The sequence below is a fragment of the Myotis yumanensis genome, unplaced genomic scaffold, assembly GCF_028538775.1.
Source record: "Myotis yumanensis isolate MYYU_CA2020_CCGP unplaced genomic scaffold, mMyoYum1.0.hap1 SCAF_11, whole genome shotgun sequence".
NCBI lineage: Eukaryota > Metazoa > Chordata > Mammalia > Chiroptera > Vespertilionidae > Myotis > Myotis yumanensis.
This window is the reverse complement of record NW_027223762.1, coordinates 23,555,159-23,567,235: the sequence shown is the minus strand read 5'-3', so window position 1 is coordinate 23,567,235 and position 12,077 is coordinate 23,555,159. Positions and strand designations below refer to the sequence as shown.

The 12,077-nt window shown below is 36.1% G+C and overlaps 1 protein-coding gene across 2 annotated transcripts in view; it reads left to right on the top strand.

Annotated features, from left to right (window-relative positions):
- SRBD1 (S1 RNA binding domain 1) overlaps nucleotides 1-12,077 on the top strand; it is a 169,337-nt gene that overhangs the window by 137,216 nt on the left and 20,044 nt on the right. The window contains exons 18-19 of one of the 2 annotated variants that reach the window (XM_070429136.1): nucleotides 153-329; nucleotides 4,041-4,220. In XM_070429136.1, coding sequence (XP_070285237.1) covers nucleotides 153-329; nucleotides 4,041-4,220 — 357 coding nt within the window. Of the gene's footprint in view, nucleotides 1-152; nucleotides 330-4,037; nucleotides 4,221-12,077 lie in introns of both variants that reach the window. The other variant, XM_070429135.1, reaches the window with a different exon arrangement.

The following is a 12,077-nucleotide window of genomic DNA, read 5'->3' as shown; positions in this document are numbered from 1 at the left end:
TTTTTATTAATTAAACTTAGAGACATATGATAATATGTAATCAATTGCAATTTTTTAATGATATAAATGTTTTATATCATTGTCTTTTTAGATGAGAGCTTTTCCTTCAGTACTCTTGGAACTATTATTTCTCATTTTGTTTATTTTTCTAGGCATATTGCAGGACTCAATGCCAACCGAGCCAAAAATATTATTGAATGGCGAGAGAAAAATGGGCCCTTCATCAACCGAGAACAGCTGAAGAAAGTGAAAGGACTGGGGCCAAAATCTTTTCAGCAGTGTGCTGGCTTCATCAGAATTAACCAGGATTATATTCGAAAATTGTGCAGGTGATTATTAATGTGTACACTTTAAAAATATATATATATTTTATTGATATCAGAGAGGAAGGGAGCGAGAGAGAAATATCAATGATGAGAGAGAATCATTGATTGGTCGCCTCCTGCACGCCCCACATGGGGCATCAAGCCCACAACCCAGACATGTGCCCTGACTGGGAATTAAACCTGTGACCTCCTGGTTCATAGGTCGACGCTCAACCACTGAGCCACGCCAGCCGGGCTAACGTGTACACTTTTGACTTTTTTTATCAACCTCCTTCCTTACTGTTACCCATCCTACTCACTGGCATGAATTCTAAGTGTCTGTTTATTTCTTCACTCAACATGTGTTGACTATCTAATGTTTGCTAGGCACTGGGAATACAGCAGTGAAAAAATAAACAAATTCCCTGTTTTTATGGAGTTAAATTTTAATATGTGAGACAGACAATAAATAAACTAGAAAAACAATATCAGCTATAATAAGTGTTATAAAAATTAGAGAGATACAACATTATCTTGGGAAGCAGTACAACTGCTTTATATGAGTTATTCATTGAAAAGTTATATGAGCCAAATTTTGAATAAAATTAAGGAGCCATGTCCTGGCTGGTATATTCAGTGGTTAGAGCATCGGCCTGTACATGAAAGGGTCTTTCTTGGTTTGATTCCTGGTCAAGGGCACATACCTTGGTTGGCTCTCTGCTCCCGGTTGGGGTCACATGCGGGAGGCAACCAGTTGATGTCTCTCTCTCACATCAATGCTTTTCTCTCTCTCTCTCTCTCTCTCTCTCTCTCTCTCTCTCTCTCTCTCTTTCCCACTGTCTTTGAAAAGCAATGGAAAAATATCCTCCTTTGAGAATTAACAACAAAAAAATTTAAAAAGCAGGAAATTAAGAAGCTAGGAGCCAGCCATACAAGGAAAAGTAAATAGTACGTGCACAAGGCGGGCCCAGTGTTGGTGTATTCAGGAAACTCAGGCCAGTGTGACTGGAGCATCCTAAGTGGGAAGGACTGGTACAAGGTGAAGTGACAAAGAGGACTTCACAATGGCCAGTTCATATTGGCAGCTGTTGTCTGAGCATGGTTAGACTTCCTCATTCCCTCTATCTCTGAAAACTGACCAAAGCATTAATTATCTGTTCTGTTGATAAAGAGCTAATTTTTACTTTCTAATTCTGTTAACATAAAAACAAAGAAATTGGGTAAACTTCTTAGCATAATTTATGAAATAATAGCTTTTATGTATTTTTTACCTTGGGACCACCTGGTTCATTTATTTTTTTTCTTTGGCAAAATTATAACAAAAGTAATATGGACAAATAATCTTTATTTTGGAAAAGACTAAGGGAAAACCAGCCCCAGTGGATAGTACAATACAATGTAAATCTGTACTAACTAAACAATTTGTTTTTGTTGTAGAAATACATAGACCAGAATAGAGTCTGAAATCCACAACATACACATGCAATTTAGTTTATAATAAAGGTGATGTTTCAAATAGTGGGTAAAATGATTAATTATCAAATAAATGGTTTTACAGCAACTGGCAGGAATTTGGTATGTGTGGGGGAAAGTCGTTCCACCTCATACCCTATATCCAGATAAATTCCAGTTGGATCCTAGACTTAAATGGAAAAAATGAAACTGTAAACGTACCAGAAACAAACATGCGTAAATTATGCAGAACATTGGAGTGGTGGAAGTTCTTTCTAAGTAGACCACAAAACCTAGAAGCCAGAAATGGGAAAAAAACAAAAAGAGGATAAAATAATCACATGTTTCTTAGTTTATGTTTTTTGAACACTTGGTTAGAAAATTCATACAGTAAAAATAGAAGAAAATGTAAAGGGCAATCTCTTATTTTAAAATAGTTTCTTATAATGCTTTCTAGAAATAAAATTTTATTTATATCAGCTTATATATATGTGTGTTATTTTAAAATGCATATAGAAGAGATCATTCTATACAACTACTTGAAACTTGCTTTATTTGTTTCAGTAATATATCTTGGACCTCTTTCCAAATATTACTTATAGATTTATATCATTTTTTAATAATGTCTGCATAGTATTTAATTTATGGATGGGCTGTAGTTTAATCAGTGTCCGGTTGGTGAACATTTGTTTTAAAACTTTCCATTTTTTCAACTAATTATGAAGTACTTGAAGATTCATGACTGTTGTATCTTTTAAAAATATATATATATATTTTTTTTATTGATTTCAGAGAGGAAGGGAGAGAGAGAGATAAAAACATCAAAGATGAGAGAGAATCATTGATTGGCTGCCGCCTGCACACCCCACACTGGGGATTGAGCCCGCGACCCGGACATGTGATCTCCTGGTTCATAGATCGATGCTCAACCACTGAGCTATGTTGATCAGGCTGTTGTATCTTCCTGATAGGTTATACCTTTATTCAGAATGGAATTTTCTATCTCATTGAATATTTTTTGCTTGGAAATCTATTTTGTTTGCTGTCTATGTTGCTATATTTGCCTTTTGGAACATGCTTAATATACTTTCAAATTTTACTGGCAATTAATTTCTGTAACTCATGTAAACAAATATATTTGATGGTTTTGCTCAATCATTTATTAATGTAATCAAATGTATTGTATTTATTGTTTTGTTTGGACTTAATTTTCCATCCTCTATTTTCTCTTCATCATGCTTTTTCTTATTCTTTTCCTTTCATGCTGTTCATCGGATTTCCCACTTAACAAGTTTTCTCCTTGTTTTCCACCTCATTTTTTATCTCCCCTCAGTGATTTCATGTTGAATATATTTTATTCTTCTGGGGATTGTATTTGAAGTTAATTTGGACTGACCTCTGGTATCTCTGTCCTTCTGAAGAAAACCAGAACCTTAGGGTCTTTCCCAACCTTCTACTTTTCCTCTACATCCTGGGGTGAGATGACCTGGGATTTTAGTTTCAGACTGTCCTTTTGTATGTTACTCATGAGAAATTATCTAACTTAGTAAGTTTATATGGTTTTTGTTCTTATTGTTTCTTGTAGCCCACATTAACATTTTTTTTTTATGGAATTTTGCTGGAATTCTTTTCAGAGAGGAAATATTATGTGGGTTACACTTTATTTCTTAGATGTCTGAAAATGATTTTAAATAAATTCTAGTTTGGCTGGGTATATGATTCTAGATTCAAAATTATTTTCTCTTAAAACTTAAGCTATTGCACCATTGTGTTCTGGCTTCTTCTGTTTGTCAGTGAGAAATTTGATACCGGTCAGATTCTAGTTCCTATTGAAGAAATCTGTTTTATTTTTCTCTTTTGATTTATAAAATCATATTCTAAAGCTTCTCTATACTGTGTCAAATATGAGTCTTTTTTCAATTTATCCTATTTTGTACTCAGTAGGTTCTTTTAATTTGAGAATTTATATTTTTCCTCTGCTCTCGAAAATCATCTTTTCCTTCTTTCCCTCCTTCTTATTTATTTCTCTCCATTCTCTTTTCTCTTCTAGAATGCCAGTTATGCAGGCTGAATTAGTTAAGAATGTTTTTGGCTTTAAGTAACAGAAAATCCTTTTGACAGTGTTTAAACAAATAAGTGGTAATTTCTGTGAAGTGAATGGTCAGAATCTGGTTGCTGTTTGTGTATGGCAGAGAAATAAGCACATTTTTAATGAGAGCTTCTTTTCTTTTCTACCCAACCCTCACCGTGTCCCCCACCCCTTGTTTCAAATGCTTACAGTAGTCAGCACACTGAATCTGCAGGCTCAAGTCAGAGAGTTGCCGTGACATCTCCAGCAGGTGTTGAGGTCACAAGTGAGAAGCCGGGCAAGAAGAAGAGCAAAACCGCAGCGAATGTTGTACTGAAGCCAGATCCTTTGGACCAAACTTGTATTCATCCGGAGTCGTATAACATAGCCATGAGGTAAGTCTGAGCCCCATGTGAGAATTCTCCATGCCCAGTATAAGTTCTCTACAGCAAATGGCCTTTGTTTTGGTATAATGGGGACTTTAAATATATGACCATGTTTAACATGACAACATTTTTCAGAAGTTCCGCATTTCTGAGTTATGTGGCACATTATTTTATTTCAGTGAGGAATGAAACCATTATTCCTGGAGCAGTGTCAAGCCAATAAACCCTGGTACTAATGGGGAAGTGTGTGTAATGGAAATTGCATGGCACTCTCTCTGTTTGTTTTGGAAATTAACAAGACACAAATGACTAGCACCTGGCTTAAAGCTCATGCTTATCTAAAGATAAAGCCCTTTTGAAAGTAAACAGCCAACATTCAGATTTCTTAAGAAATATTGCCCAGCTTGGTTATTACAGACTCTAAGAAATGATGTACTTTTAAAGAGCATACATTAACACAGAATGATATGGGGGTGGGAAGTGGGGTAAGGCATTAAAAGAAAAAACTTTTACTATCACATTCGATTAGTTCAACAAATTTTAATTCAGAAACAGTGACTTGCTACGTAACAATAGTTTGTTTTTAGTGAGTTAAGTGACCGTGGGCTTAAAAATAGTGAATATTTTAACTTTGGTTGACTTCAAAGTGAGATTTTTAAACTTATTTTGACATAACTGATGTTTGATAAATGTAATTAGTTTGCTTTCTTTAAAAAAATGTTTAAAATTATAGGCTATATAACACATTGTAGAGAACTTAGAAAATAGAACAAAAGCAGTAAAAAATAATATTTTATCAAACATCAAAACAGTGGTACTTGTTTTTCTCCCATCATTTTATTATGAATTTTAAACATACACAAAAGTTAAACATTTTTTTACAAAGAATTCCTATATACCCACACCTAGATTTTATAGTTTATCATGCCTGTTTTTCTACTTATCTATCCATCTATTTGTCCATCAGTCCATCTTATTCTTTTCTTTATTTTAAGAGAAAGTTTCAGATATCAATATACTTTAACTAATGCTTCAGCATGCATATTATTAACTAGAATTCTATCATTCTTAGCAGTGTTTGTGCATGTGTGTGTGTGTGTTTGAGGTAAAATTCACACAGTTAAATTGCAAGTGGACATTAGCTGAGTTTTAGCAAATAAATAGTTGTATCTGTGTAACCCAAACCACTATCAAGATTAAAAAAAATTGCCATTGTCCTAGAAGGTTCCCTTGTACCTCTTCCCAGACAATCTCTACCCCAGCCTGTAAGAGCTAACCACATGTTCTGACTTTTCTCTGCCAGCGATTAGTTTGCCTCTTCTAGAACTTCTTATAAACAATACCATGAATCTGCCACAGTTTATTCCCCTTATTAAAGGAAATTTGCCCACTTCCACTGTTGTTATTGACATTTGTTTCCATTTATCTGGGAAAATACTTAGGACAGGATTTTCCGGGTCATAAGGTAGATGAATGTTTCGTTTTCTTTAACTTCCAGACTTTACTGCAATGTAGTTGTACCATTTCACACTCCCACCAGTAATTCTTAGAGTTCTGGTTACTTGGTAGTTTGGCCATCACTTGATGTTAGTCTTTTTAATTTTAGCCATCCAAGTGTGTGTGTAGTAGTATTTCTTGGTGGGTTTGATTTGCAATTCTCAGATGACATTGAACACTTTCTCATGTACTTGTTAGCCATTTGTATATCTTCCTTTGTGAACTATCTGTTCATATCATTTAGCCATTTTCCAATTGAGTTGTTTTTCTTTGTATTATTATTATTATTATTTTTAATATATATTTAATGATTTTTTACAGAGAGGAAGGGAGAGGGACAGAGAGCCAGAAACATCGATGAGAGAGAAACATCTATCAGCCGCCTCCTGCACATCCCCCAATGGGGATGCGCCCACAGCTGAGGCACATGCCCTTGACCGGAATCGAACCCTGGACCCCTGAGTCCGCAGGCCGACGCTCTAGCCACTGAGCCAAACCGGTCAGGGCGTCTTTGTATTATTGAGTTGTGGGAGTTTTAACCCTTTGCACTCCAAACCATTCTGGACATTGGCTACCAGCTACTCGACGCTACTTTGCGGCGGAAACGTGCATTTACAGACCCTTGTATTATTTAGTATAGTTTTGGAACCAAGTAACGTATTATAATGATATTGGACTTATATGAATTGGGTGACATCGAGGAATGTATATTTGCAAAAAAAACAATATTTTATTGTTTATAATTTTGTTCAGTATGATAAGTTTTGTAACACTCCCCAATATGCATTGCAGGCTGATAGTGCATGTTTGACAGTAATAAGTGGTTTGACGCCTGCCACCAGGTGTTTTCCTGTTAGAACACACAATGCAGTTCCGTTTTCTTTGTCCCACATCGGGAATATGTAGTTTATTGTTTAATCCAACACAAAACCCGCTGACATTTCTTGTATATATCTTAGTAATTTTACGATATTTTGATTTAATTTCTTGTGCCATTTCAAGATAAAACTTCAGGGAAACATGCATGTCTCAAAAAGTTGCGTTGAAATAACTCAATTCCCCGTAATCACTAATAAACTGCAATGTCCCCTGAGAGGGGACATCCGAGTGATATGCTAGAATTCCGATGTCCCCTGAGAGGGGACAGCGGAGTGCAAAGGGTTAAAAATATTTTTGGAATCAGTTGAATGTGTGCTTCACATTTTGTCCTAGTTTCGGGCTTACCTTTTTATTTTCTTGTTGGTATCTTTTTATGAGCAGAAGTTTTGTTTTAATTTTGATGATGTTTTATTTAGCAATTTTTAAATAGTTGTTACTGCTTTCTAAGTCTACCTCAGGTCATGAATGTATTTAGTATTTTCCTCTAAAAGCTTGATGGTTTTAGCTTTTACATTTAGATCATCTGAAATTACATTTTGTGTCTGCTTGAAGTAGGAGTCAAGGCTCATTTTCTTTCTTCATTATGAACATTGTTATTCCAGCACCATCGTTGAAAAACAGCAACAACAAAACTTGCCTTACCCATTGCTTTGGTGACTTTGTTGAAAATCAAATGACTGTCTTGAGTGGGTGGGCCTGTTTCTGGCTCTCTGTTCTGTTTCATTGATCTGTTTCTCAATAACACACTGTCTTGATTACTGTAACTTTAAGGTAAGTTTTCAAGTCAGATAGTATAGTCATTTAACTTATGGGGGTACGTTCTCTCTTCCCGCGACCAGTGCCGAAAGAGAGCGAACCGGTTCTTTGAGTAGAGGCGCTTGGGGTTGAGAAAGAAATGAAAGAGACAAGACACAGAAATAGAAAAAGCTGGGTCTGGGTGGGCTTCTGCCCTCTGATGGAGGGACAGACAGGGGACCCAGCACCGGAATCACATGTTTAATTTATACCCAAATACCAGGAAGTTACATCAGTTCTGGGTGGGGCCATCTGGTGGGCAGGACGAGCAGCTCAGGGCCCCTCCCACAGGGCGGGGCCAGTCAGAGGGAGGAGAGTCCTATTCATTTCAGGTGCTTGGCTGGATCTACATCTCAAAAACCCACTCCCCAGCACCTGGGCTGCAAAGATAAGAGTCAGTGCTGAGAACACATGGCCATTTTGGTTAGATGTGTAACCAAGGCTCGGCTCTGCCAGTCACCTTGGGTTCAGCTGACAATATTTTAAGAAGCATGCCCATGTGTCTTCCCTGACAGGGGGTCTTCTACATTAACTTTGTTCTTGTTAAATATTACTCCAAATATTCTAGGTTATTTGTGTTTTACTATAAATTTTAGAATGAGATTGTCAATGTTCATTAAAAAACAAAACAAAAAAAATCTGGTGGGATTATGATTATGATTCATTGAGTCTATAGGTGAATTTAGGGATAGTTGATATCATCCTAATATTAAGTCTTTTTATCCCAAGTTTATTATGCCTTTCTATTTATTTAAGTCTTTCATTTCTCTCCACATGTTTTTTAGTTTCCAGTTGCAGGTCTTGCATATAATTTATTAAATGTATTTATATTTTTCAACACTATTGTAAATGGAATTTTTAAATTTTGCTGCTAATAGTAAAAAGATAATCTTTATAGTAACTTTGTATCCTGCATCCTTGCTAAATTCATTTACTAGTTCTAGTAGATGTTTGTAGATTCTTTAAGTTTTCCTATATAAGCAATTACGTTGTCAGCAAGTAGATAAAATCTTTACTTCTTTTTATTTTTAATCATCAGGCTTTTTATTTCTTTTTCCTGCCTATTTCAATGGTCACCACCATCAGTACTGTGTTGAATAGGAATGGTGAGAGTGGACATCCTTGTCATGCTCTGAATCTTTCAGCACATGTTCTGATTTTATTAATATGAAAAAATTTGTGGTCTCACATTATAACAGCGGTTCTCAACCTGTGGGTTGCGACCCCTTTGGCAGTCGAACGACCTTTCACAGGGGTCGCCTAAGACCATCCTGCATATCAGATATTTACATTACGATTCATAACAGTAGCAACATTACAGTTATGAAGTAGCAACAAAAATAATTTTATGGTTGGGTCACATGAGGAACTGTATTTAAAGGGCCAGAAGGTTGAGAACCACTGCATTATAGTAATTGTATTTTTAGGGTTTGTTGTTTCTGAAGATGGTTTTTTCTATTTTCTTTCTGATATAAGCACAATTTTTTGTTTCTGAATATTTCTTTTTTTAAAGGCTAAATCGTGTGATTGAACTGTAATTTAGTAGTAGTACTAGTAGTGATCTTTATGGTGGATTCCTAGAAGTGAAATAACTCTGCCAAAGGGTTTGAAAGTTTATGTGACTCTTGATATACATTGCCAAGTAACATACTGATTTATAATGCCACCAGCCATGTTCAAGCCTGAGAAATCTTTCATTTCTCCAGTCAGACAGGACTTTTTGCCAATTTTCACATGAGCCAGTTTCTGCTTGTGGAGCATGAAAGCCCTACCAGTGACTTCACCCCTTTCTATGCTTCCTTTGGGAGTAGCCTTGTCTCTCAGAAGCAGGGTACTTATACCCTGTTTCATGAGAAATTTCTTCTACATGGAGACAAAACTGGTAATTTATCTAATTAAGCTTACCATCCTCATTATCCACTTTGGAACTATGGTAGTTATTTCTGGCTTTCAGGTATACTTAGTGTAGACATCTCTCAACATAGGTAATTCATACTTCCTATAGGGTTACATAAGTATCTTCCTAGAGAACAAAAGGCCGCTAGGGATATTAGGTCATTGGTTTGCCTTCAGTGTTGTGAGGGTCAGTTCTATAGCAGTAGGTTTCAATTTTAGTTATAACAGAAAGCCAATAAGAACATAAATGACTTTAATGCCATCCTACCTATAATGTCACTCTCAGAAACACACCAACATCTAAAGCCATTAAGTTTTTTTATTTTTTTATATATAGTCTTCTCTCTTACATTCACATTATAGAAAATTGAGATGATATTTTGTAACCTAAGTTAGTCATTCAAAAAAAGTATCTCTCTCTCGTTTTACTATTTTTGTTGTTTATAAAGACTTACATGTAGGGATCACCTATTAAATGTTGAAGTGGTTTGTTATATGGGCTGAATTTTTTTCTAGTTTACCTTTTATTTCTACTTGTAATACTTTGTTTTTGAAATAGATGTTTAATTTTTAAGAAATAAACTTTTTACTCTTTCTCTTGCTTTTATTCAAATTGGTATTCTCTTAAGATCAATTCATTGATCTTCCCTTCTTTTCCCAGATTTTTTATGGTTTTATTTTTTACTCTATGAGTTTTATTTTTTTAAATGTGTTTTTATTGATTTTAGAGAGACAGGAAGGGAGAGGGAGAGAGATAGAAACATTGATGAGAGATCTATTGGCTGTCTCCTACACGCCCCCTACTGGGGATCAAGCCTGCAACAGGGGCATGTGCCCTGACCAGGAATTGATCTGATGACCTCTTAGTTCCTGGATCGATACTCAACCACTGAGCCATACCAGGTGGGCTATGAGTTTTATTGCTTATGATGTTATTCATCATTTAGAATGTACAAAGCATTGTGGTAAGACCTGAAGAATATAACAATGAATAGAGGTGATTTATGTTCTCAAGGGGCCTTCCAAAATAGGGTAAAACTTACCGATAATCATAGTAGAGGTCAATAATTAGTAAGTGCTGTTTAAGTGAGCACAAAGATTGTTCAGAGGAGAAAGAGATTATTTCTAGACAAGAGCATGTTATAAGGTTTCATGAAGGAGGGCACATTTGGACAGGTCTTTTAAAGATTTCAACCAGTAGAAATTGGAAAACAGATGTTTAAAGGGTTAGGGAAAGGAAAATATAGCTCTGGTCAGGTTTGGGGATTAGTTAATCGTCAAATGAAAACAAACACTCATTGAATACTTCCTCATTGCCAGGCACTTTGGAAGCATTATCTTGTTTAAACCTCACAGCAATCTTGTAAGGTTGGTACTATTATTATTCCCACTTCTTTAGGTATTCTACAGAATATCAGCTGGGTAGAGTAAGTTGTCTAAGATAACTCAGCTGATGGAAACACGATTTGAACCACATCTATGACACTCCAAAGCCTGAGCTTTTAACTAGGTCACAATTAAAAAGCTGTTTTGGAGCCACATTTAGATGTAATCATATTGGTCCTTCAGATTAAGGGTATCACACCCTTAGAGACAGTATGTGTTCAGCACAGAAAAAATGAGAGCATTGTAACTTGTCTTGTGTGTGCCTCTTGAGGGGAAAAAAAAAAGAGGAAGAAAGGAACAAGTATCTGGAATATGTTGGCTTTGAGTGTTACTCTCTCTCATCACATGGCTGAAATTAGACTCTGCCTTTCCTCTGGAGAAAACATTACCCCCTCCAATAAAGGAAGCTTTGCCTATTTATTTTATTAAAGGATCTGTAGGAAATGGATGCTTCACTTAGAGTGTGCAGAATTTTATGCTGTTTTGCTGCAGATGTGATGTTTCCTGAATTTTGCACTAAAAAGAATTCCCTTTCATTATGTGTTTTAGAATGAAATGTGTGCATTTCAAAATAAGCAGCTTGATGGTGATCATATTTGGTATCTTCTCATTTTAGGAGAGGAACTACTATAGAGCAGAAATAGCATATTCATACTAGTGATGTGCCCATCTCTGCCAGAAGATGTTTTTAAGAGAGAGAAAAAGAGAGAGTTGAGTAATAGTGCAAGGTCCTTAAAAACATATCAAAGAATCCATATTATAGAAGGTATAAGGAGAACATGGGGTTAAGAAACCTACTTTTGCCCTAGCTGGTTTGGCTCAGTGGATAGAGTTTCGGCCTGCGGACTGAAGGGTCCCAGGTTCGATTCCAGCCAAGAGCACATGCCTGGGTTTCGGGCTTTATCCCCAGTGGGGGATGTGCAGGAGGCAGCCAATAAGTGATTCTCTCTCATCATTGATGTTTCTATCTCTCTTTCCCTCTCCCTTCCTTTCTGAAATCAATAAAGATATATTAAAAAAAAAAAAAGTCAGATTTTCCTTCAATAGTCCTTTGAAGCTATTTTGCGCTAAATCTCTTTTACTTGTTTCAGGATCTTCTCACATTTACGTGAGTACTTTACTAAGAAAATTCAAAGCTACCTTACAATCCCCTTCCTTAGATTATCTCTATATCTTTACTTATTCTGTCCCATACTTCCTAAGCTACCCTTCCATCTCATGTTTCTGTTTCCCCCCCACCTTCACTCCTCACAGGTTGCTGCCGAGGACTCAACCTTGACATTGTCTTGGTCTCTCTGTGTTGTTGCCTCACCTTGAAATATTTGGGGAGTGGCGTAGGAGGTGATGACAGCTAAATGAATAAGGTTTAGCTTTGTAAAGTTTTATGACTCTTATATTGTTAATGTCTCCACC